Here is a 21,163-nt window from a genome sequence, read left to right on the forward strand (position 1 = left end):
ATTGTTATACGGGCTTGGTATGGCCCTGAAAAAGAATCGTACGCAGTGCAGAATCCATGAAGTTTTGTAGTCTTAATTGGATGATTTGGAAAATCTTGAAGAATGGAGCCTGATTTTCTTCTTCATTAGAGTTTCATATAGGTACTGTATTGAAAAAGAACGTAAAAAGATAATGCAAATTATCTTTTTTCTTCACTTATCGTCATGTAAGCTTTTGGGGCAGCATGACCTATAGGTCACGAGTTTGAGTCATGGAATCAGTCATTGCTATTTGTGTCGGGTAGGTTGGTTGTGTTACAATACCTGGGGGCGATCCTTCTCCATAGCCCGTGTGAATGCAAGATATTCGTGCACTGAGCTGCCTTTTTGATCATTTAGCTTTATGATAATAGCATTTTTTGTCATTGCCTGTTATGCTTGTTGTCATGATGTTATATGTCATGATAGTGTTTCCAATGTAAGACATTTATATTACTTGCCTATCTGTATTCGTACAGTTGATTCCTCTAACAATTTAAAACGAATTCATTCCGCTTCAAGATTTTCAAGAGGATAAATTTGGTTTTAGTTATTCAATTTAAAGATGAAACAGTAAGATTCATAGTAACCAGCTAGCATTTCTGAAAACAGAAACTAAGATTCATAGCAGCCCGCTAACTTTTCTGAAAAAGGAATCATCCAGAAACCAAGTACTAAAACAAAAAAAAAAAAATAACAAACTTCACATAAATCCAACAATTTAGAAAACTTTTGCAACAAACAAGTAATCTGGAAGGAGAGACTCCGAGACTATGCTTAGCATGCAAGAAGTTGAATATTGATCTTCTGTAGCATCCCTACAACATCTTTCATGTTAGTCCTTCTTGCCGGAGATTCAGCACAACAATCTAATGCCGCCTTACATCTAGCTCCATCTGTAAGCGACTACCCGTTTGGGTTACCAAGTTGGCATCTAAGACGTCCATTACTGCTCCAGGAAGTGAATAACTCACCCATTGCTTCGAGCTAAGTTCTCCATCAAACTCATTAGGATTTCTCCTGGTAAACGTTTCCAGCAACATGACCCCATAACTGTAGACATCACATTTTGTTGAAACTAGTCCCTCCAGTCCATACTCTACAGTCAACACAATTCATTTAAACTTGCAATATGCTTTCTAGATGGGAGGAACAGAAAGTGATAATCAGTAAAACTAAGAGACGTACCTGGTACAATAGAACCCAATGTTGCTAAGGTTTTAGTGTACAAATCACCCTGATCTTCACCAAGCAGTTTTGAAATGCCAAAATCACTAAGGCGGGCAACCATATCCTCATCCAGCAAGACGTTACTAGGCTTCAGATCACAGTGGATCACAGGCGACGAACACCCATGATGGAGATATTCCAATGCACATGCCACATCTATCATTATGCTTAGTCTCTGCCTGATGTCGAGGAAGTAGTTGTGCGAATACAAATACTTCTCAAGACTACCATTAGGCATATACTCGAGCACTAAAGCCTTGAAATCAAGAATGGAACAACTAGTAATGACTTTTACGAGAGTTCTATGGCGAAGGCTACACAAAAGTTCACATTCTTTATCAAAACTCTTGAAAGCTGCATCCAGTTGCAGGTTGAACACTTTAACTGTAATGGCCGTTCCACCTTTGAAAATGCCTTTGTAAACCGAGCCAAAACATCCAGAACCAATCAGATTACTCTCGCTAAGCGCATTAGTGGCTCGGAGAAGTTCATAGTATGAAATCCTTTCTCTTGATACGGTAGACAATAAGTCAGCTTGCTGAGGAACACTTTTATCTCTTCTATACCTTATCCATAGGAGCACAAAGGTCATAGGAACAAATACAACTGCAATTGCGACAAAAAGAAATAAAAGTATCAACTTTTTCCTATTTGATCTGAGCTTTGATGAAGCGGGGCATGGTGGGACATTAAATCTTGAAGAACCACACAATGCTTCATTGTCGACGAAAAAGTCACTCGAGAGGTTCTTGAAAGGACCCCCCGAGGCTATTTCACCGTACAACTTGTTGACAGAAACATTGAAATCCTTCAGGTTTTGGAGTTTCTCCAAAGACATGGGAATAGTTCCCAACATATTGTTATCAGAAAGGTCTAGGAATTCCCAACCGACCAAGCTGCTCATTGAGTCGGGTATAGATCCTTGCAACTTTTGGTGTCTCAAAGAAAGGTGCACCAGAGTTTGTAATCCTCCAATTTCTCTAGGAATTTCATTTGAGAATTGATTCATTGACAGATCTATCAGTGTCACAGCCTTTAGATTTCCAATTTCTGGAGGTAAAGAACCTACCATGTTGTTTGATGATAAGTCAAGAACCACTAGTTCTTGAAGGTTCCCTAAGCTTGGTGGTATATTGGAACTCAATTTATTGGAACCAAGATGTATCTCCCTAAGGGAAGTAATATTCCCTAAACAATTAGGAAGAAATCCTGAAAGTTGATTTTTACCCAAGTAAATATCACCCAAATGCTGCAATTTACATATATGATCTCCAATAAATCCTGTTAATTTGTTATTAGTCAAGTCGAAGTGCTGAAGCTTTCTCAAGTTGCCAATTGTTATGGGAATCGATCCAAACAAGTTGTTTCCAGAAAGTCTAAGGTCTAATAAGCTGCTTAAGTTCCCAACTTCATGTGGAATTCGCACTTGGATTTTACAACTGAGGGCGAAAAGTGTTCTAAGAGATGTGGAAAGTTCCCTGTGGAGGCAGGAAGCATGCTGTTTAGAGGGTTGAAAGATAGAGATAGAACTATTAAATTTCTTCAGTTTGTTAAGGATGTCAGCAAGCTTAACAGTGAGTCACTTGTTAAATTGTTTCCCTCCAAGTTTAGATACTGTAGATGAGTCAAATATCCAAGAGAATTGGGAATCAATCCAGTGAGTTTGTTGTCGGAAAGGTCAAGAATAGAAAGTTTTGAACAATTGGATATTGAATGAGGAATAGTCCCAACAAAATTGGTTAAGCTACCCAGAAAAAGTCTTTCAATGTTGGGTAAGATAGAACCTAAGTTTGGTGGGAGGCTTCCTGATAGATTATTGGATGAAAGATCAATTATTCTCAGCCCTGATATGTTGATGATCTCCGTATCAAGTGAACCACTAAGACTATTATCAGCAAGAACAAGCTCCTCCAACTCAATGAGATTGCTTATCTCTTTGGGTATTTCACCTGTCAACACATGAAGGAAAAATGAATACAAGTGAGATGAAATATTTAACTCAATGCTTATCTATGTGATTCATGCTTTAGTTTGACCTGATGAAAAGGTGTTGACAACAACTCAAAAAATTATGTAATAACTATATACTTCTCTTTTTCCTATCGTCAATGATCAAAATCTTAAGAAGGATGTACATATTATATATTTTTTTCTTCATTAAAGTCCTTAATTTAATTTTCTCTGAATTTCTGATTGTGCAGGCTTATATTTTTATATAGACTCAAATATATAAACTGATACTTTATTAGAAGTTAGCTAACTAGCTAGCTACCAACAGGAGTTCAAATTTACTGGTTATTTCTTAAAACAAATTAATTTTAAACATTAAAAGACGCTCCTTATATGGTGTTTCTTGTCATACGCTCGAAGATTTATTTATAATTGTTACATTTTATTATTCATTAAATGCAGAAATTCATAGAATTTTAATAGTTCTAATGGATCTATAAAAATTAACATGAGACACATTCGAATATAAATGTACCTATAAGATTGTTCTGCCATGCTGACAAAATTTGCAGCGATGAGATATTGAATATGGAGATCGGGACAGACCCAGTAATCTGGTTTTTCTCCATGGCTAACACTGCCAAATTAACAAGATTTCTAATTTTTTGTGAAATTATCCCTGAAATTAATGTGTAATAAAATAAAATTCTTAAGTAATAAGATGCAATAGTTCTAGTATTCATAAGGTGAAACGTACCAGTGAAATGGTTAGTTCCGAGGGCCAATTTCTGCATGTTACTCAATCTTCCAATTTCACTATGTATTGGTCCATCAGACTCATTTTCTGATAAAGACAAAATTTGAATTAGTGAATTTGGTAAGCTAGTAGGCATATGACCGCGAAGCTTGTTTGTGGATAGATAAAGCCCTTTTAGTATTGGGAGACCATTGCATAAACCATTGGGAAGATATCCTGATAAGCTATTGGCTGTAAATGCAATGAATTCGATCCTAGAAATATTGAAAATTGTGAATGGTATATAACCCATAAGTTGATTATATTGTATGGCCAACAACTTCATGTTGTGAAGATTGCCGATCCCTTTTGGGATGTTCAGATATATCTAAAACCTCCAACCTTGAGGCATTCGAGAGTGACAGAGGAATAGAGCCTATGAGATTGTTACCCCTCAACTTTAATTCTCTAAGGTTTCCAATCACTTTTGGTATTTGGCCCTCTATGGAGTTGAAGTATCAAGTGTGGATATATTAGGAAATGAAGACGGGATGGAACCAGTGAAACTATTATTCCTAAGATTTAGAACTTGAAGTTGGTGTAAAAACCCAAACCAAGAAGGAACCTCCCCTCTGAATTTGTTGAAACTTAAATCAAGAAACCTAAGCCGATGCAAGCGTGCCATTTCTTGAGGCAAATTTCCCTGGAAATTGTTTCTTTCCAAGTCAAGAGAAACAAGAAATGTGGGGTTTCCAAATTCACGAGTAATTCTGCCAGTAAGAGCCATGTTGGAAAGGTTCAAGGACTTTACTCTCTGGTGAAGAGAACCACAAGTGACTCCCACCCAATGAAAAACAGAAGTAGCGGGAGACCAACTATCATCCAAGAAGTGAAAGGGGTCGGACATGATTTGAGATTTTAAAGAGAAGAGCTAATTGATCAGTCGTAGTGTTGGTTTGGGTCATACCTGAACTAACCATAACATAGTGAAGCAACAAGAGAAAAGAGGTGAATTTTTTCTCCATTATTGCATAAATTAGTAGGAAAATGGTATGGCTAGTAACCTGTGGTATTTGAGACTTTATATAGTGATAATTTTTAAGAATATCTTTTTTTGAATACTTTTCTTTTAAATCCATTTTTAAATATTGTTCCCTAAATTTATTTTCCAGCTTATGTAGGGCTCAAGGACTTGACCATTTCAAACAAACCAAATCAACTAAGTCTTGCAAACCGTGATTGTGTGTTAACATGTTTTACACAAATTCATCGGAAAGCAAGTAAAGCTGTCAATAAAAATGTAACACTGAACTTTGAGAAGCGGGGAGTCAGAACTTGAATTTTATGGGTTAAAATTTAAAAATAGCGACAAGTGTCAGGTGTTGATAACCTAGTTTTGAATTTAAATTTTTACATATTTAGTGAATTTTTTAAATAAAAATATTGAATTTGGACTAAAGCTACTGAGTTTAGTCAAATCCGTAGACAACCTTCTACTGACATTGTTGTCGTGCATCTCACATTGTTGAAAATGAGAATGCAAATGTATACATGAGTTTAAACCACAAAAAAGAGGGCTCTATTTTGCTCATATCTATTTTGGCTGATATTAGCTCACACGATATGACATGTAGGACGTGTGCATATCACATTATTTGTCACTTGGGGTGCATGTGTTTAGTATTTAACTTTATCATGACAGTTTAAATGTCTACTTGTGTACACCCAAAGTTGTAGGTACAGATGTCTAAGGTCATCTAGAAATTTTTTCTTTTGAATCTTTTTTCTAAAGAAAAGGGAAAAAACAACTTTTCTTCATTTATTCCATAATATTAATACAGCTAAAATATTGTTTCAATGAAACAAAAAAATGGTCGTTGTCAAATTCATTTCCAAGTTTAGAAGCCATTCATTTTAGATGAAAAGGATAAATTTTCCAAGTTATGTGGGGACATTAAAGATGTTTGCCAATGCAATAAGTAGATAAAGATGTCTTACACTTTGTTTGGATGGTTGTTACTTATTATTTTTTAATGTATTGTATATTTAATGCTAAATCAAGATTCTCACTAAGAAACTGATAGCTGGTTTAAAATGTAGGATACTTTTGTTACGTCGCAATTATATTTTTCTCTCTGAGTTTCCAAATGGCATAAAAGTGTGACACCATGTGTTGTCGATTCAAGTTAACAAAAAGAAAAGTTTGTTATTTTCCTTTCGCGATTAAATAGGTGCTTGGTACTACTACTTTGAGACAACATTAAAAAAATCATAGTCATCACAGATTTAGTTTCTGATCATCAAGCTACCCTCGGATTCTTCCCTCCATATATTGAAGAGGTTAGCAGGAAGGATAGATCCCAATGATTTTGACTTCTTTGTGTTACTTCACTTAAATTGTGTACGTGCTAAGGATATCTCGCTGACGTAAAATTTCATGCTTAATGTGATATAGTTATTGTTAGTTCAGCATTGTCGACCTGCGATACCTACTGAGTACTTGTGTGTTCCACACTCATGCATTCCACGCACGAGTGGACCATGATGTTTGACTGAGTTAGAATCTCTACTTCCTATTGGCTATGTTGTTTTGTGAAGACATACTTATGTACTCTTTACGGCTGTAAAGACAAACTCTTACTATTAATGTTATCACTGATTGATTGTCTTATCCACATCTGACTGGTGTCCATAAGCATCAGATATTCTGCTTATAATCCACAGAGTTATCACATTTCAACAACAGAAAAGCTACAAATTTACCCTTGAACCATGATAAATGGTACGTATATACCCTCCGTCATACTTTGGGTTCATATATGCCCCTACCATTAATGAAATAGTACGTATATGCCCCTCACACTAACGTTAGGAACATATGTATACCCAAAGTATGACAGAGGGTATATACGTATCATTTATCATAGTTCGGGGGTATATTTGTCCCTTCTCCGTTTCAACAATGCCACTTTTGCATTAACGCAAGATAACAAAGGTTGTTCTTCAACCACACTACGCCGCAGCAGCGACACTAACTGAACTTACATTACAGTATATTAAGGAGGGAAACTAAGCAACTGACATCTTCGTAGGCTTAGAAAATCCATTAATGAATGTTTGTATTTACCAGGAACAAGTTTTTTCTTTCCATAGAGTTCTTTCACTAAAGGGTTTGGAGCCCATTGATTTTCAGCAACGCAATTTGTAGGCTGGAATTCAACAATTTTACCATCCCGAGATAAAACAACCTGATTGGCAATATAAGCATGTCAATTATGATAAACACATAACTAGTTAATAGAGTCAACGTTCAGCACAAATCTATAGCCATGTTCAACTGGCAACTATAGAATAGTTGAAGTCCAGGTGGGAAGAATTAGTTAAAAAGGGTAGAGAAAGGCCTTGAAAAAGAAATGAAAACTAAGATCAAAAGTGTTACGAGCTGAGGAAAAAAAAAGTAGCAATCACAATAGTATCTTCAATGCTTAAATTTTATAGTGCAGAAATATCGTGAACTCTAAATACAAATCTGACTCCAATTAGCATTTCAGGGAACATTTATCAAGGGGCCCTACAGTTGTGAACAGGATTATGGCGTGATGTAAGCTAGATCAAATAGCCGAGCTTGATAACTAGCTTGTCTTTTAGTACTTGTCCATAAAATACAGTGGTTAGCTCTTTATATTTCTGACTTATTCCCAATGGAATATATTTGGTTACATGTTCATAGAAGACCAAAGCCTTTCGTTATCCTTGATTCTGACCATGACTATTATATTTAAGTGTTGTGTTTTTATGTTCATAATGACAAACAAAAAAAGAGAAAAATAGACGCAGGAACTGCATCCTATAAAAAAACTGATAACTAGCAATATCTTGTTGAGTTCTACGACGTTGTTGCGCTGTTGTATCCCGGGGGGAAAAAGACTAGAGTGATACTGCTTGATCAGTGTAGATTATGCCGCGGTGGACTTGAATCTCCTTAACGAGAGTGAGATATTCACACCAACTTCATCTTTCTTTGTACTATTTGGAATTTCCACATTCGTATTAGCAATCGAAGCTTGTATCTGTTTTCCTTCATGAATCTGGTTAGCGTTTATGCAGTAAACTTGCCTAATGCTCAATCCAAAAGTCATGTTTGATTGAGTCAAACCTCATTGCTTTTTACCATAGAAGTCGAAGGTATAGAACTTGCAACATTTAAGCTACTATTGATTATTCTGAGGTACTAGAGTGCCGTGCAAAAGAGGACACAAACTGGATGTACTAAAACTAGAGTTAGACTTGACTCGTATTTATCCTTTTGTAACATTATTCTGATTATTTATATTGTTCCTCCCAGCATTACTCCTAAATGATCCATCTCTCGCAACATAATTGGTTTACCGCATTGCAATTTTTGGGATTGCATTCCAATGAGATAGCTTTTAGAAGCCAACATTAATTGAACAGAAGGTGGAAGATTAACAGGACGCAGACCTGGAGCTAATTTTACAAAAGGACTCGGTTTCTGACAAAGAGTACAAAGATGCAATGTCTTTAAAAAATCCTTTCATTATTCATTCTATCAAATGAATCTTCTATCTCTGTTCGGCTCTATTTGGGATATTTTATCCTACTAAAGAATATTTGAGTTTTTAAGAAATAAAAAGTACTCAATCTCACACGACTTATATGTCATCCATGAATGCAAGATACTTCATGCACGGAGTACCTTGTTTTTTGTCATTGCTCTTGTTGTTTGTTGTCTTAATGTTACATGTCATCTTAGTGATTCCCATGTAAAACATTTACTAATATATTACTTGATGATTAGTAAATGTTTTACATGGGAATCTTGAGTGGTTGAGATAAATTTACTAATATATTTACTGCCTCAGGGCTGTTAATCAAGCTTTGTGGTTGAGAAAAATCTTGAGTGACTTGGCCTTTCAGCCAAGCAAAGCAACAGAAGTCCTTTGTGATAACAAGTTTGCAGTTGCTATGGTAAAGAATCCAGTATTTTATGGAAAGACTAAACACATTAAAATCAAATATCATTCCATTCGAGTAGCTGAAAGAGAGAATGAAGTTCAGATTCTGCATTGCTGTGGTAAAGACCAACTAGCTGATATCTTTACAAAAGCACTACAGAAACAGCGATTCGAGGTTCTTATCTAAGCTTGGAGTAACCAACAACACTTGCATCAAGGAGGAGTGATGAAGGATGCTATTTCCAGTGATGCTAACTGCTGTCAGTTAGGTTTTTTTTAAGTCTTGATATTTTGCTGTCTCTGTAGACTTTTTTGTTGCTGTAAGTTACTAGAATTTTTGGAAGCTTTGTAGTGTGTGGTTGTGCTTTAGTTCAGCACAATTTAAGGAGACATGTCCCCAGGTTTTGAGGGATATTTCAAACCATTTGTATTATATATTCTTGCTGTATGTTGTATGAATGAATGCACTGCCACTTCTCAGATTTTCTTCCCTTCTTTTCATGTCTGTTTTTTCTCTTTCTCTTCTTCACCAACTCAGCTAAAAGCTTTGTGTGTTGAATACGAGAAACTTTATTTACGCCTTCAACAGGTGAACATGCAAGGAAGCAAAGAAAGGATGTTAGGAAATTAAGATTTCTCTAGAACTCCTAGTTAGGAGAAAAGTCTTCTATTTAAAATGAGTGGTGGTTAGAACTTACGAGAAAAGGGCAACTAATAATTAATTGATGCAGAGATATATGAGATTACTCCAGCTATCCACATTTGAATCAGCAATCAAATCTTGTATCAAATCGTTTGATAGTCTGCTCCCAGTATTTTCATGTTGAGCAATTTGATGTCAATCAATGTTACCACAATTTACAGTCAGCAAGGTAACTCATTTCATAAGAATACCGCTGCCACACCAAAGGTAAAAGAAAATAAATTCACTTATCCTTTGCATCAGTGAAAAGCACCAGATTTTCTACCGCTGTAGTCTGTAGGGGATGCCTTTTTTAAAAAAATAAAATAAAATCTTTTTCTACTAATACAGAAGCCATAATAATCTTCTTCAATATTCTGAACCTGATGAAGGAGGCATATCGTTTGGACAGTATTGGACCACTTATCTAAGGTAACCAGGATTTTCATGAGATTTATTGCCAAAAGCTAGAATCTCTGAAAACATAATCATGCACAAATCATGTTCTAAGAAAAATGAAGTAATCTTAACATGCTTAAAATGCAAGAAGTTGAATCTTCATCATTTGTAGCATCCCTACAACATCTTTCATGTTTGTCCTTCCTGCCGGAGATTCAGCACAACAATCTAATGCCACTTTCATGATTGATGCCACAAGATCTAGCTCTTTCTGGTAGCGATTACCCATTGATGTTACCAAGTTGACATTTACGACATCCATTACTGCCTCTGGAATTGAATAACTCACGTATTGCTTCAAGCTAAGATCTCCCTCAAACTCATTAGGCCTCCTCCTGGTAAACGTTTCCAGCAGCATGATCCCATAGCTATAGACATCACATTTTGTTGAAACTAATCCATCAAGTCCGTACTCTACAGTCAAGCAATTAATATAAAGATGCAATATACTTTCTAGGAGGTAAAAAGATGAGGAAAAATCAGTAAACTAGGAGATGTACCTGGCACAATATAACCCAATGTTGAGAAGGTTTTTGTGTATAAATCACTCTCATTTTCACCATGCAGTTTGAAATGCCAAAGTCGCTTAGGTGGGTAACCATATCCTCATCCAGCAAGACATTACTCGGCTTCAGATCACAGTGAATCACAGGCGACAAGCACCCATGGTGCAGATATTCCAATGCACATGCCACATCTATCATTATGCTTAGCCTTTGAAAGATGTCTAAGAAGTAGTTGTGCGAATACAAATACTTCTCAAGGCTCCCATTAGGAATATACTCGAGCACTAAAGCCTTAAAATCACGGTTGGAACAACTAGTAATGACTTTTACGAGATTCCTATGGCGAAGGCTGCGCAGAACTTCACATTCTGTATCAAAGCTCTTGGATGCCACATCTAGTTGCAGATTGAACACTTTAACTGCAATGGCAGTACCACTTCTGAGAACGCCTTTGTAAACAGAGCCAAAACTTCCGGAACCAATCAGATTACTCTCGCTAAGCGCCTCAGTTGCTTGGAGCAGTTCATAGTATGAAATTCTTTCTCTTGTTATGAAAGCCAAAGAATCAGGTTGTTGAGGAGCTCTTTTACCTCTTCTATACCTTATCCATAAAAACACAAAGATGCTAGGAACAAATACTAGTGCAATTCCCAGCAAAATAAAAAGAACAAGTACTTTTTTCCTATTAGATCTATGCTTTGATGGAGTGGGGCATGCTGGGACACTAAATCTTGAAGAACCACACAATGCTTCATTGTAGATGAAAAACTGACTCAGGCAGTTCTTGAAAGGGCCCCCCGAGGGTATTTCACCATTCAATTTGTTGAAAGAAACATTTAAATACTTCAAATTTTGAAGTTTCTCCAAAGACTTAGGAATGATTCCAGAGATAATGTTATGAGAAAGGTCTAGGAATTTCGAACCTACCATGTTGCTCATTGAGTCAGGTATAGCTCCTTATAACTTGTTATGTCTCAAAGATAGGTGCCCCAAAGTTTGCAATTTGAGAATTGATTCACTGCTACATCTATCAGTGTCACATCCTTTAGATTTCCAATTTCTGGAGGTAAAGAACCTACCATGTCTTTTGATGATAAGTCAAGAACCACTAGATCTTGAAGGTTAACTAAGCTTGGTGGTATATTGGAGCTCAATTTATTGGAACCCAGATGTATTTCCCTGAGGGAAGTAATATTCCCTAAACAATAAGGAAGCGATCCTGAAAGATGATTATGACCAAAGTAAATATCACCCAAATGCTGCAATTTACATATATAATCTCCAATAAATCCTGATAATTTGTTGTTAGTCAAGTCGAAGCGCTGAAGGTTTCTCAAGTTGCCAATTGATGTTGGAATCGATCCGACCAAGTTGTTTCCAGAAAGATAAAGGAATAATAAGCTGCTTAAGTTCCCAACCTCATTAGGAATTCGCCCTTGGATTTTACAACTGTTGGCAACAAATGTTCTAAGAGATGTGGAAAGGTTCCCCATGGAGGCTGGAAGCACGCCATTTAGAGGGTTGAAAGATCTAACAAGAAGTGTTAAATTTCTGCAACTGGTTAAGGAACTCAGGAAGCTAAATGATGAGTCGCTGGTTAAATTCTTTTCCTCCAAGATTAGGATTTGTAGATGTGTCAGATATCCAAGTGACTTGGGAATCAAGCTAGTGAGTTTGTTGCCGGCAAGGTCAAGAATAGTTAGTTTTGAACAATTGGAGATGGAATGAGGAATAGTCCCAACAAGATTGGTTAAGTCGTTAAGATAGAGCTCTTCAATGTTGGGTAAGATACAACCTATGTTTGGTGGGAGGCTTCCTGATATATTGTTGTCGGTAAGATCAATTATTCTCAGCCCTGATATGTTGAAGATTTCCATATCAAGTTGACCACTAAAACTATTATCCGCAAGATCAAGTTCCTCCAACTCAACGAGATTGCTTATCTCTTTAGGTATTTCACCTGTCAACACATAAAGAAAAAATTGCTATTTTCCTTCTAGGGGTACGCAGAATCAATATAGTAGAAACAACAACTTCAACTAAAGTTCAAGTATATAAACAAGAATACAATAAAGTGTATCAAATACCCTCAACACAAGATCAAAATGACCTTTCTAAGAGGTGTATTTTATTTTTCAGAAAATAGATGAATCAAAAATGAATAAGACCAAGTAGTCCGAATTCATGGACTTTCCTTAAGGAATAATTCCCCTCACTGTACCCGAGGTTATGGAATCTTCATCCCAGGATAAAATGGTCTTCAATCCGACTATAGCGGTACCTCAAATAGGCGGAATCTTATAATGCATAGAACGTTATGATTGATCACACAGAATATTTGTAAAGAAAAGAAGAGTTATAATTCTGAAAATTTCATATCAAAAATCTGTGAAGGAAAGCAGGTTTATATAGCCTAGCAAATGCCTCTTCAAAAAGGTGGCATTGGTTCACTTAAATGGTGTGATGTTTCTGAAAATACATGTTGCAGCATTTTTGCTAAAGCAGTATACCATTTCACCAAATAGTGCAAGTGTTCGAAACCGTGCATCACTTCATTGAAGAATTGCATCTATTCAGTCGAAACAGAAATAGTATATCAGTTCAGTGCATGCATCAGTTCAATCGAAAAGAAATAGTGCATCAGTTCAGAAATAGCACATCCGTTCAGTCGAAATAGTGCATCAGTTCTGTCGAAACGTTGCATCTATTACTTTTTGCATATAAATGGAGTATTGATCAGATTTCGTCTAGACGACGATGATGGCATGAGGCATCTCTTATTTCATTCCTCACTTATCATGTGGAGTAAGTATTCATCATTATAAACACTCCAAAGTTTCCTTCTCCCACACTGTTAGTGAACTTTCTAATTTTGGGAGTACACTTTCCAAATTGGTGTCTCCTCTTCTCCACCATTTTTTTTTCATTTTCCATTCACACTTCTATGAACCCAACAATTCCCCACATGAATGGGGAATGGATATTTTTCGTAAAACTTTTACGTACAAGTATGTGATCATCAAGCAAAGACTGATTGCATCTGGATAAGTGGGTTTCCCTTTTAAATTTTCGTAGTGAACATACATCAGATGCACTCGGTCAATCGGTAGATTTGATATGCTTGAACCGTCGAGATTTAGGGTACACCTCGACAACACATGTCACACAACCAGTCTTTTAACATTTATAGTTCTTACGGTTTTGTTCTTCAGCCATGAACGCGTCCCGATTTTTATGAGAGCTTAGAGAATAGGCCTTTACTAATATTCTCCTTGAAGAGGCTTCCACTTCGCCCTCACATAGGTGATTTCTAAATGTTCAATCCTATAGATTAAACTATTTGATCAAATATGAAAAATTTGGATAATCATTAAAACACTTTTCACCTGAAGTCATATCCTTGTTTACTATACATTGTCTATATCATGAGAATGGGTTGGGTAATTGATAATGTTGAACCTGCCAGACACAACTTTGTTTGATCTCCTTGAACCTAGCTCTTGGGATCTCCAGTCTTCTAGGTAGAGTTACCACCGAGTTGACTTATCCTAGGACTTAAACCAATTCCCTTGGATGTCTATTCAACTCCTTCTATAGATAGGCCTTTTGTAAGTGGATCTGACACATTATCCTTTGACTTTACATAGTCTATAGTGAGAATTCCACTAGAGAGAAGTTCCCTAAAGGTATTGTGTCTTCGTCGTATGTGATAAGACTTACCACTGTACATCATGCTCCCTGCCCTACCTATAGCCGCTTGGCTATCACAGTGTATACATACTGGTGCCACTGGTGCCACTGGCTTGGGCCAATAATAAATATCGTCTAAGAAATTTCGGAGCTATTCTTCTTCTTTACTGGCTTTATCCAATGCGATAAATTTAGATTCCATTGTAGAGCGAGCAATATAAGTCTGTTTGGATGATTTCTAAGAGACTACTCCTCCACCGATAGTAAATACATATCCGCTTGTGGATTTTACTTCGTTCGATACGGTGATCCAATTTGCATCACTATATACTTCAAGTACTATAGGATATTTATTATAATGCAAAGCATAATTTTAAGTGTTTTAAGATACCCTAAAACTCTTTTCATTGCCATCCAATGAGTTTTATTGGGATTACTCGTGTACCGACTCAATTTACTGATAGCGCATGCGATGTCCTGTCGTGTATAGTTCATTTTCACCTTTATTCTTTCGAAGTGCAAAGTTCACATCCAATAGAGTCTTGGAAATACCGAATTCCATATACTTGAACTTGTCAAGTACTTTTTCGATATAAGGAGACTGTGACAATGCTAACCCTTATGGAGTTCGATGGATACTTATACCTAAGATCATATCTGCAACTCTTTCTCTCGAGCATTCATTTGGTTGCATTTATGTCAGAAATATCTGCTGATGATTAACATATCATCCACATATAAACATACAATTACTTGGTGATTTGGAGTGTCTTTAATATAAATATATTTATCACATTGATTTATTTTGAATTTGTTTGCCAACATGGTTTGGTCAAACTTCGCATGCCATTGCTTTGGTGCTTGCTTTAGTCTATATAATGACTTGATAAGTTTACACACCTTGTTTTACTTCCCTGGAACCACAAAACTCTCAGGTTGTTCCATCTAATTTCTTCCTTCAATTCTCCATTTAGGAAAGTAGTTTTCACTTTGATGGATTTCAAGACCATATATCGCTGCCAAGGCAATTAATATTCGAATCGATGTTATCCTTATTACTGGCAAGTATGTATCGAAGTAATCAAGTCCTTCTTTTTGTTTGAAGCCTTTTACTACAAGTCTTGCCTTTTATTTGTCAATAGTACCATCCATTTTCATCTTCCTTTTGAAGATCCATTTAGAACCTAAAGGTTTATTTCTGGGAGGAAAGTCAACCAATTCCCATGTATGGTTGCTTAAGATTGAATCTATCTCACTATTGACTGCTTGTTTCCAAAAGGACAAATTCGAAGATGCCATCGCTTCCTTAAATGTTTGAGGCTCATTTTCCAAAAGAAATGTCACAAAATCCAATCCAAACGAAGTAGACATTCTTTGACGTGTACTACATCTTGGATTTTCTTTATTATGTTTATTCTCAATTGATTCATCACCAGGTTGTTTAGATCCTCCACTAGATTGTTCATGTCTAAGTTTATACGAGTAAATATTTTCAAAGAATTTAGCATTATCTGATTCAATTACCATATTTTCATTAATATCCAGATGTTCGGATTTATGAACCAAAAATCGACATGCTTTACAACTTTTAACATATCCTATGAACACGCAGTCCACCATTTTAGGTCCTATCTTAACCCTTTAAGTATAGAAATTTGAACCTTCGCCAGACACCCCCATACTTTAAAATATTTCAAGTTGGGTTTCCTTTCTTTCCATTTTTCATAAGGAATTGATTGTGTCTTACTATGGGGAACTCTGTTGAGTATACGATTGGCCGTAAGGATAGCCAACCCCCATAAGTTTTGCGGTAAATCAGAACTTATAAGTAAGGTATTCATCATTTTTTTCAAAGTTTGATTTTTTCTTTTTGTAATTCGATTAGATTGAGGTGAATATGGGGCCGTAGTTTGATGGATTATTTCATTCTCTACACATATTTCAGTAAAAGGAGATTCATATTCTCCGCCCCTATCACTTCTTATCATTTTGATCTTTTTATCTAACTGATTTTCAACTTCAGTTTTATATTGCCTAAACCTATCTATTTCTTCATCCTTACTATTTAGCAAGTAGACATAACAATATCTAGTGCAATCGTCAATAAAAGTTATGAAATACTTTTTTTCACCATGTGATGGTGTTGACTTCATATCACAAATGTCAGCGCGTATTAAGTCTAAGGGATTGGAATTCCTTTTGACGGACTTATAAGGATGTTTTGCATACTTCGATTTCACACACGTTTGACACTTTGATTTATGGCACTCAAAGTTTGGAAAAACTTCTAAGTTAATCAGTTTTTGTAACGTTTTGTAATTAACATGGCCTAAACATTCATGCCATAAATCATAAGACTCAAGCAAATAAAAAGAATTCGAAGTTCTATTTATTTCAACAGTCATTACATTCATCTTATAAAGGCCTTTGGTCAGATAGTCTTTTCCTATATACATTTCCCCTTTTCTATTTACAATTTTTTCAGAAACGGTTATACATTTGAATCCGTTCTTGTCTAGAAGCGAAACAAAAATTAAATTCCTATGTAACTCTGGAACATACATGACATTGTTAAGTGTCAAGACCTTTTCGAAAGTCATCTTTAAGCAAATTTTTCCTGTTTCTTCTACCTTAGCCATAGCGGAGTTATCCAAGTAGATCATTTCTTCTACTTGAGCTGGAGCGAATGAAAACAAAACTCCTTGTTGGCACATACATTGAGGGTGGCACCAGAATCCATGCACCATTCGCGAGGATTCCCCGTCAAGTTGCACTCTGAGAACATAGCACACAGATCACCGCATTCTTTGTTGGATTCAATCATATTTGCTTGATCCTTCTTCTTGCCTTTCTTTGGGGCACGACAATCTGTGGACTTGTGGCCAATCTTGCCATAGTTGACGAATTTTCCCTTGAACTTTTTCTTGGGTTGATTGCTTCCTTGTTCAATTTTCTTCCTTTTCTTGGAATTGTTTTGGTCATCTTCTACAATATGTGCTCAATTAATTGTAGAATTTCCCTTTGACCTTCTTTTGGCATCTTCATTATCCTCTTCAATACGAAGTCGGATAATAAGTTCTTCAACAGTCATCACTTTGCCTTTATGCTTTAAGTAGTTTTTGAAGTCTTTCCACAAAGGTGGTAGCTTCTCAACTATCGCTGCTACTTGGAAAACATCATTCACAATTAAACCTACAAAACAGTTTATGTGAGTATTAAAAAAAATTTTAATTTGTTCAACTAAGGTATTTTTTGAAGATATACCTTCTGCTAGGAGATCATGTATGATGACTTGCAACTCCTGAACTTGAGAGACAACAGATTTGCTATCTATCATTTTGAAGTCTAGGAACTATGCAACAAGGAATTTCATAATTCCCGCATCCTCCGTCTTATATTTTCATTCAAGTACCCCCCACAGTTCCTTTGATGTCTTGGGTCCACTATAAACATTGTAGAGGTCATCTTGGAGACCACTCAGAATATAATTCCTGCAAAGGAAGTTCAAATGTTTCCAAACTTCTACAATAACAAAACGGTCTTTGTCCGAAGTTCCCTTAGGTACCTCAGGAGTGTCTTTGATAGTGAACCGTTGTAAACATAAAGTGGTGAGGTAAAAGAACATCTTTTACTGCCACCGCTTAAAGTCAATGCCCGAAAATTTTTTGGGCTTCTCCGCTGGTGTCATTGTTGGTGAAGCATTTGTGCAACTTGATGTGCCAATATTAGTTGCCCCCACAAACGTTATCGCATCCATCATTTGACTTTCGTTAGTCATCTTTCCTGTCAACACAAAACAGAAAAATTTAGTATTTTCAGAATACTATTTATAAAGTTAAATAACTTTTCAACTTTTCTTCTTGTTTCTAATTAACGATGAAGTTTTTATAACTTCAAATCGTCAACCGAATGAACTTTAACTTATGATAAATATTTTCTATCTTCTAATCACTAGTTAAATTCAAGTGGAGTAGAAAGCTTAAAGCTTTAATCTCCAAAAACAAGTTATACAGATTCCGTAAAATTGATTATTCCTTAAGATTGTTATTTTCCTTTTATGGGTACATAGAATCTGTATAGTAGAAACAACAACTTCAACTAAAGTTCAAGTATATACACAAAAACACAATGAAGTAATTCAAATACCCTCAACACAAGATCAAAATGACCTTTCCAAGAGGTGTATTTTATTTTTTAGAAAATAGATGAAACAGAAATGAATACGACCAAGTGGTCCGAATTCACGGACTTTCGTTAAAGAATAATTCCCCTCACTGTACTCGAGGTTATGGAATCTTCCTCCCAATATAAAATGGTGTTTATTCTAACTATAGCGGTACCTCAAATAGGCGGATTCTTCGAACGTACAAAACGTTTTGATTGATCACACAGAATATTTGTAAAAAAAAGAAGAGAGTTTTTATCTGAAAAAATTCATATTAAAACCTGTGAAGGAAAGCAGGTTTATATAGCCTAGCAAATGCCTCTTCGAAAAGGTGGCATTAGTTCACTTAAATGGTGACATGTTTTTTGAAAATGCATGTCTGCAGCATTTTTGCTGAAGCAGTTTGAAATAGTGCATGAGTTCATTAAAGAATTGCATCTGTTTAGTTGAAACAGAAATAGTATATCAGTTCAGTGCAGGCATCAGTTCAGTTGAAAAGAAATAGTGCATCAGTTCAGAAACAGCGCATCAGTTAAGTCAAAATAGTGTATCAGTTCTGTCGAAAAGTTGCATCTGTTACTGTTATTGTATGCATGTAAATGGAGTATTGATCAGATTTTGTCAAATAAAGTTTGTCCAAAAAGATAGATCTCATCGATCATTTTCCGAAGCCGAAGCCGAAGCCAAGCGAGCAACGACGGCACGAGGTATCTCTTATTTCTTGCTTCACTTATCATGTGGAGTAAGTATTCATCATTATAAACACTCCAAAGTTCCCTTCTCCCACCAATGTGGGAGAATTAGTAAATTTTCAAATTTTGGGAGTACACTTTTCAAATTGATGTCTCCTCCTCTCCACCATTTTTTTCTCCATTTTCCATTCACACTTCTATAAACCCAACAAAAATAAATACAGGTCAGATGAACTATTTAGCTCAATCATTAGCTATACGATTCGTGCTTTCGTTTGACTTGATAAGAAGACTCTTGAATTTTAATTTGTTATGGGAGAAGGTGTCGAGCGGAACTCAGAAAATTTAATAGCTATATACTTCTTTTTCCTATTGTTATTGATTAAAGTCTTAAGAAGGATGTATACATTATATATTGTTTTCTCCATTAATGTTCTTAATTTAATTTTCTGCAGGCTTGCATTTTTATATGGACTCAAATATACAAAACTACTACTTTATTAGAAGTTAGCTAACTACCAACAGGAGTTCAAATTTACTGGTTATTTCTTAAAACAAATTAATTTGAAACATTAAAAAACTCTCCTTATATGGTGTTTCTTGTCATACGCTTGAAGATTTATTTATAATTGTTATATTTTTTGACTCATTACATGCATAAATTCATAGAATTTTAATAGTTTTAAGGGACTTATAAAAATTAACATGAGACACCATTAGAATATATATGTACCTATAAGCTTATTTCCACTAAGCTGTAGAATCTGCATCTTGGTTAAGTTGCCAATCTCCCGTGGTAAGAATCCACTAAGATTGTTCTTCCACAGTGACAAAATTTGCAGCGACGAGATATTGAATATGGAGATTGGGACAGAGCCGGTAATCTGGTTTTTCTGCATCAATAACTCCATCAAATTATTAAGATTTTCAATTTCTTGTGGAACTATTCCTGCAGTTAATGTGTATAAATATTTTTTTTTTGAAGTAATTGGATATAATATTACTAGCATTCATAAGATAAAACATACCTGTGAAATGGTTAGTTCCGAGATACAATATCTGCAAGTTACTCAATATTCCAATTTCACTATGTATTGGTCCATCAAATTCATTATAAGATAAAGACAAAATTTGAAGTTGTGAACAATTTGATAATCTTGTAGGCATATGACCGCGAAGCTTGTTTGTGGATAGATAAAGCCCCTTTTAGTATTGGGAGATCATTGCATAAACTATTGGGAAGATATCCTGATAAGCTATTGCCTGTAAATGCAATGAATTTGATCCTAGAAATATTGAAAATTGTGAATGGTATAGAACCCGTAAGTTGATTATATTGTATGGACAAATGGTTCATGTTGTGAAGATTTCCGATCCCTTCTGGAATCTTTCCTTGAAGTGAATTATAAGATATCTACAATGTCTCCAACCTAGAGGCATTTGAGAGTGACAGAGGAATAAAGTCTATGAGCTTGTTACCTTCCAATTTTAATACTCTAAGGTTTATAAGTTTTCCAATCACTTTTGGAATTTTTCCCTCTATGGAATTGAAGTTCATATTCAAAGTCTCAAGTGTGGACATATTAGAGAATGAAGACGCGATAGAACCAGTGAAGCTATTATTCCTAAGATTTAGAACTTGAATTTGGTGTAAGAATCCAAACCAAGAGGGAATCTTCCCGTTGAAGCTGTTGACACTTGAATCAAGAAACTTAAGCTGGCGCAAGTGTGCCATTTCTCGAGGCAAATTTCCTTGGAAATTGTTGCTTCCCATGTCAAGAGAAACAAGAAATGAGAGGTTTGCAAATCCACGGGGAATCCTGCTAGTAAGAGCCATGTTAGAAAGATTCAAGGACTTCACTTGTTGGTGACGAGAGCTACTAGTGACTCCAACCCAATGACAAACAGACGTAGCGGGAGACAACTTTCATCCAAGAAGTGAAAGGGGTCGGAAATGATTTGGGATTTTAAAGACAAAAGAACTTATTGATCTGTAGTAATGTTGGTTTGGGTCATCACTGAACTAGCCATAAGCAAGAAGAGTGTTAAGAGAAAAATG

At 35.8% G+C, this 21,163-nt stretch overlaps 4 protein-coding genes across 4 annotated transcripts; all 4 read right to left on the bottom strand.

Annotated features, from left to right (window-relative positions):
* Positions 1–643: 643 nt before the first annotated feature.
* On the bottom strand, positions 644–5,075 carry LOC107874494 (receptor kinase-like protein Xa21). Its single transcript, XM_047410464.1, has 4 exons — positions 3,956–5,075; positions 3,734–3,835; positions 1,207–3,197; positions 644–1,117 (listed from the first exon to the last, which is right to left on the bottom strand). The coding sequence occupies exons 3-4, from the start codon at positions 2,318–2,320 to the stop codon at positions 888–890; spliced, it is 1,344 nt and encodes a 447-aa protein (XP_047266420.1). The 5' UTR covers positions 2,321–3,197; positions 3,734–3,835; positions 3,956–5,075; the 3' UTR covers positions 644–887.
* Positions 2,791–4,721, bottom strand: LOC124897661 (leucine-rich repeat receptor-like serine/threonine-protein kinase At1g17230). The gene is made up of 4 exons (XM_047410815.1): positions 4,549–4,721; positions 3,956–4,209; positions 3,734–3,835; positions 2,791–3,197 (listed from the first exon to the last, which is right to left on the bottom strand). Exons 1-4 carry the CDS (start codon positions 4,719–4,721, stop codon positions 2,791–2,793), a joined length of 936 nt encoding a protein of 311 aa, XP_047266771.1.
* Positions 5,076–10,127: 5,052 nt separating the features above from the next.
* LOC124885163 (probable LRR receptor-like serine/threonine-protein kinase At3g47570) lies at positions 10,128–11,487 on the bottom strand. Its single transcript, XM_047410817.1, has 2 exons — positions 10,677–11,487; positions 10,128–10,465 (listed from the first exon to the last, which is right to left on the bottom strand). Exons 1-2 carry the CDS (start codon positions 11,485–11,487, stop codon positions 10,128–10,130), a joined length of 1,149 nt encoding a protein of 382 aa, XP_047266773.1.
* Positions 11,488–11,531: 44 nt separating this feature from the next.
* LOC107874495 (LRR receptor-like serine/threonine-protein kinase RGI2) lies at positions 11,532–20,941 on the bottom strand. The gene is made up of 3 exons (XM_047410818.1): positions 20,584–20,941; positions 19,838–20,053; positions 11,532–12,517 (listed from the first exon to the last, which is right to left on the bottom strand). Exons 1-3 carry the CDS (start codon positions 20,939–20,941, stop codon positions 11,532–11,534), a joined length of 1,560 nt encoding a protein of 519 aa, XP_047266774.1.
* Positions 20,942–21,163: the final 222 nt, after the last annotated feature.

The sequence above is a fragment of the Capsicum annuum genome, chromosome 4 (assembly GCF_002878395.1).
Source record: "Capsicum annuum cultivar UCD-10X-F1 chromosome 4, UCD10Xv1.1, whole genome shotgun sequence".
Lineage (NCBI taxonomy): Eukaryota > Viridiplantae > Streptophyta > Magnoliopsida > Solanales > Solanaceae > Capsicum > Capsicum annuum.

What these genes read in the sequence shown, in the direction of transcription:
- LOC107874494 (XM_047410464.1), bottom strand. Translation starts at nt 2,320, where the DNA reads ATGGTAGGTTCTTTACCTCCAGAAATTGGAAATCTAAAGGCTGTGACA. An exon ending in ATTGGGTTCTATTGTACCAG is followed by an intron (nt 1,118 to 1,206) that starts GTACGTCTCTTA and finishes TGTTGACTGTAG; the next exon opens with AGTATGGACTGGAGGGACTA.
- LOC124897661 (XM_047410815.1), bottom strand. Translation starts at nt 4,721, where the DNA reads ATGGCTCTTACTGGCAGAATTACTCGTGAATTTGGAAACCCCACATTT. An exon ending in CGGAACTAACCATTTCACTG is followed by an intron (nt 3,836 to 3,955) that starts GTACGTTTCACC and finishes TTAATTTGGCAG; the next exon opens with TGTTAGCCATGGAGAAAAAC. An exon ending in ATGGCAGAACAATCTTATAG is followed by an intron (nt 3,198 to 3,733) that starts GTACATTTATAT and finishes ATGTGTTGACAG; the next exon opens with GTGAAATACCCAAAGAGATA.
- LOC124885163 (XM_047410817.1), bottom strand. Translation starts at nt 11,487, where the DNA reads ATGGTAGGTTCGAAATTCCTAGACCTTTCTCATAACATTATCTCTGGA. An exon ending in TCACTGTGATCTGAAGCCGA is followed by an intron (nt 10,466 to 10,676) that starts GTAATGTCTTGC and finishes GCTTGACTGTAG; the next exon opens with AGTACGGACTTGATGGATTA.
- LOC107874495 (XM_047410818.1), bottom strand. Translation starts at nt 20,941, where the DNA reads ATGGCTCTTACTAGCAGGATTCCCCGTGGATTTGCAAACCTCTCATTT. An exon ending in TAGAGTATTAAAATTGGAAG is followed by an intron (nt 20,054 to 20,583) that starts GTAACAAGCTCA and finishes CATTAACTGCAG; the next exon opens with GAATAGTTCCACAAGAAATT. An exon ending in TAGTGGAAATAAGCTTATAG is followed by an intron (nt 12,518 to 19,837) that starts GTACATATATAT and finishes ATGTGTTGACAG; the next exon opens with GTGAAATACCTAAAGAGATA.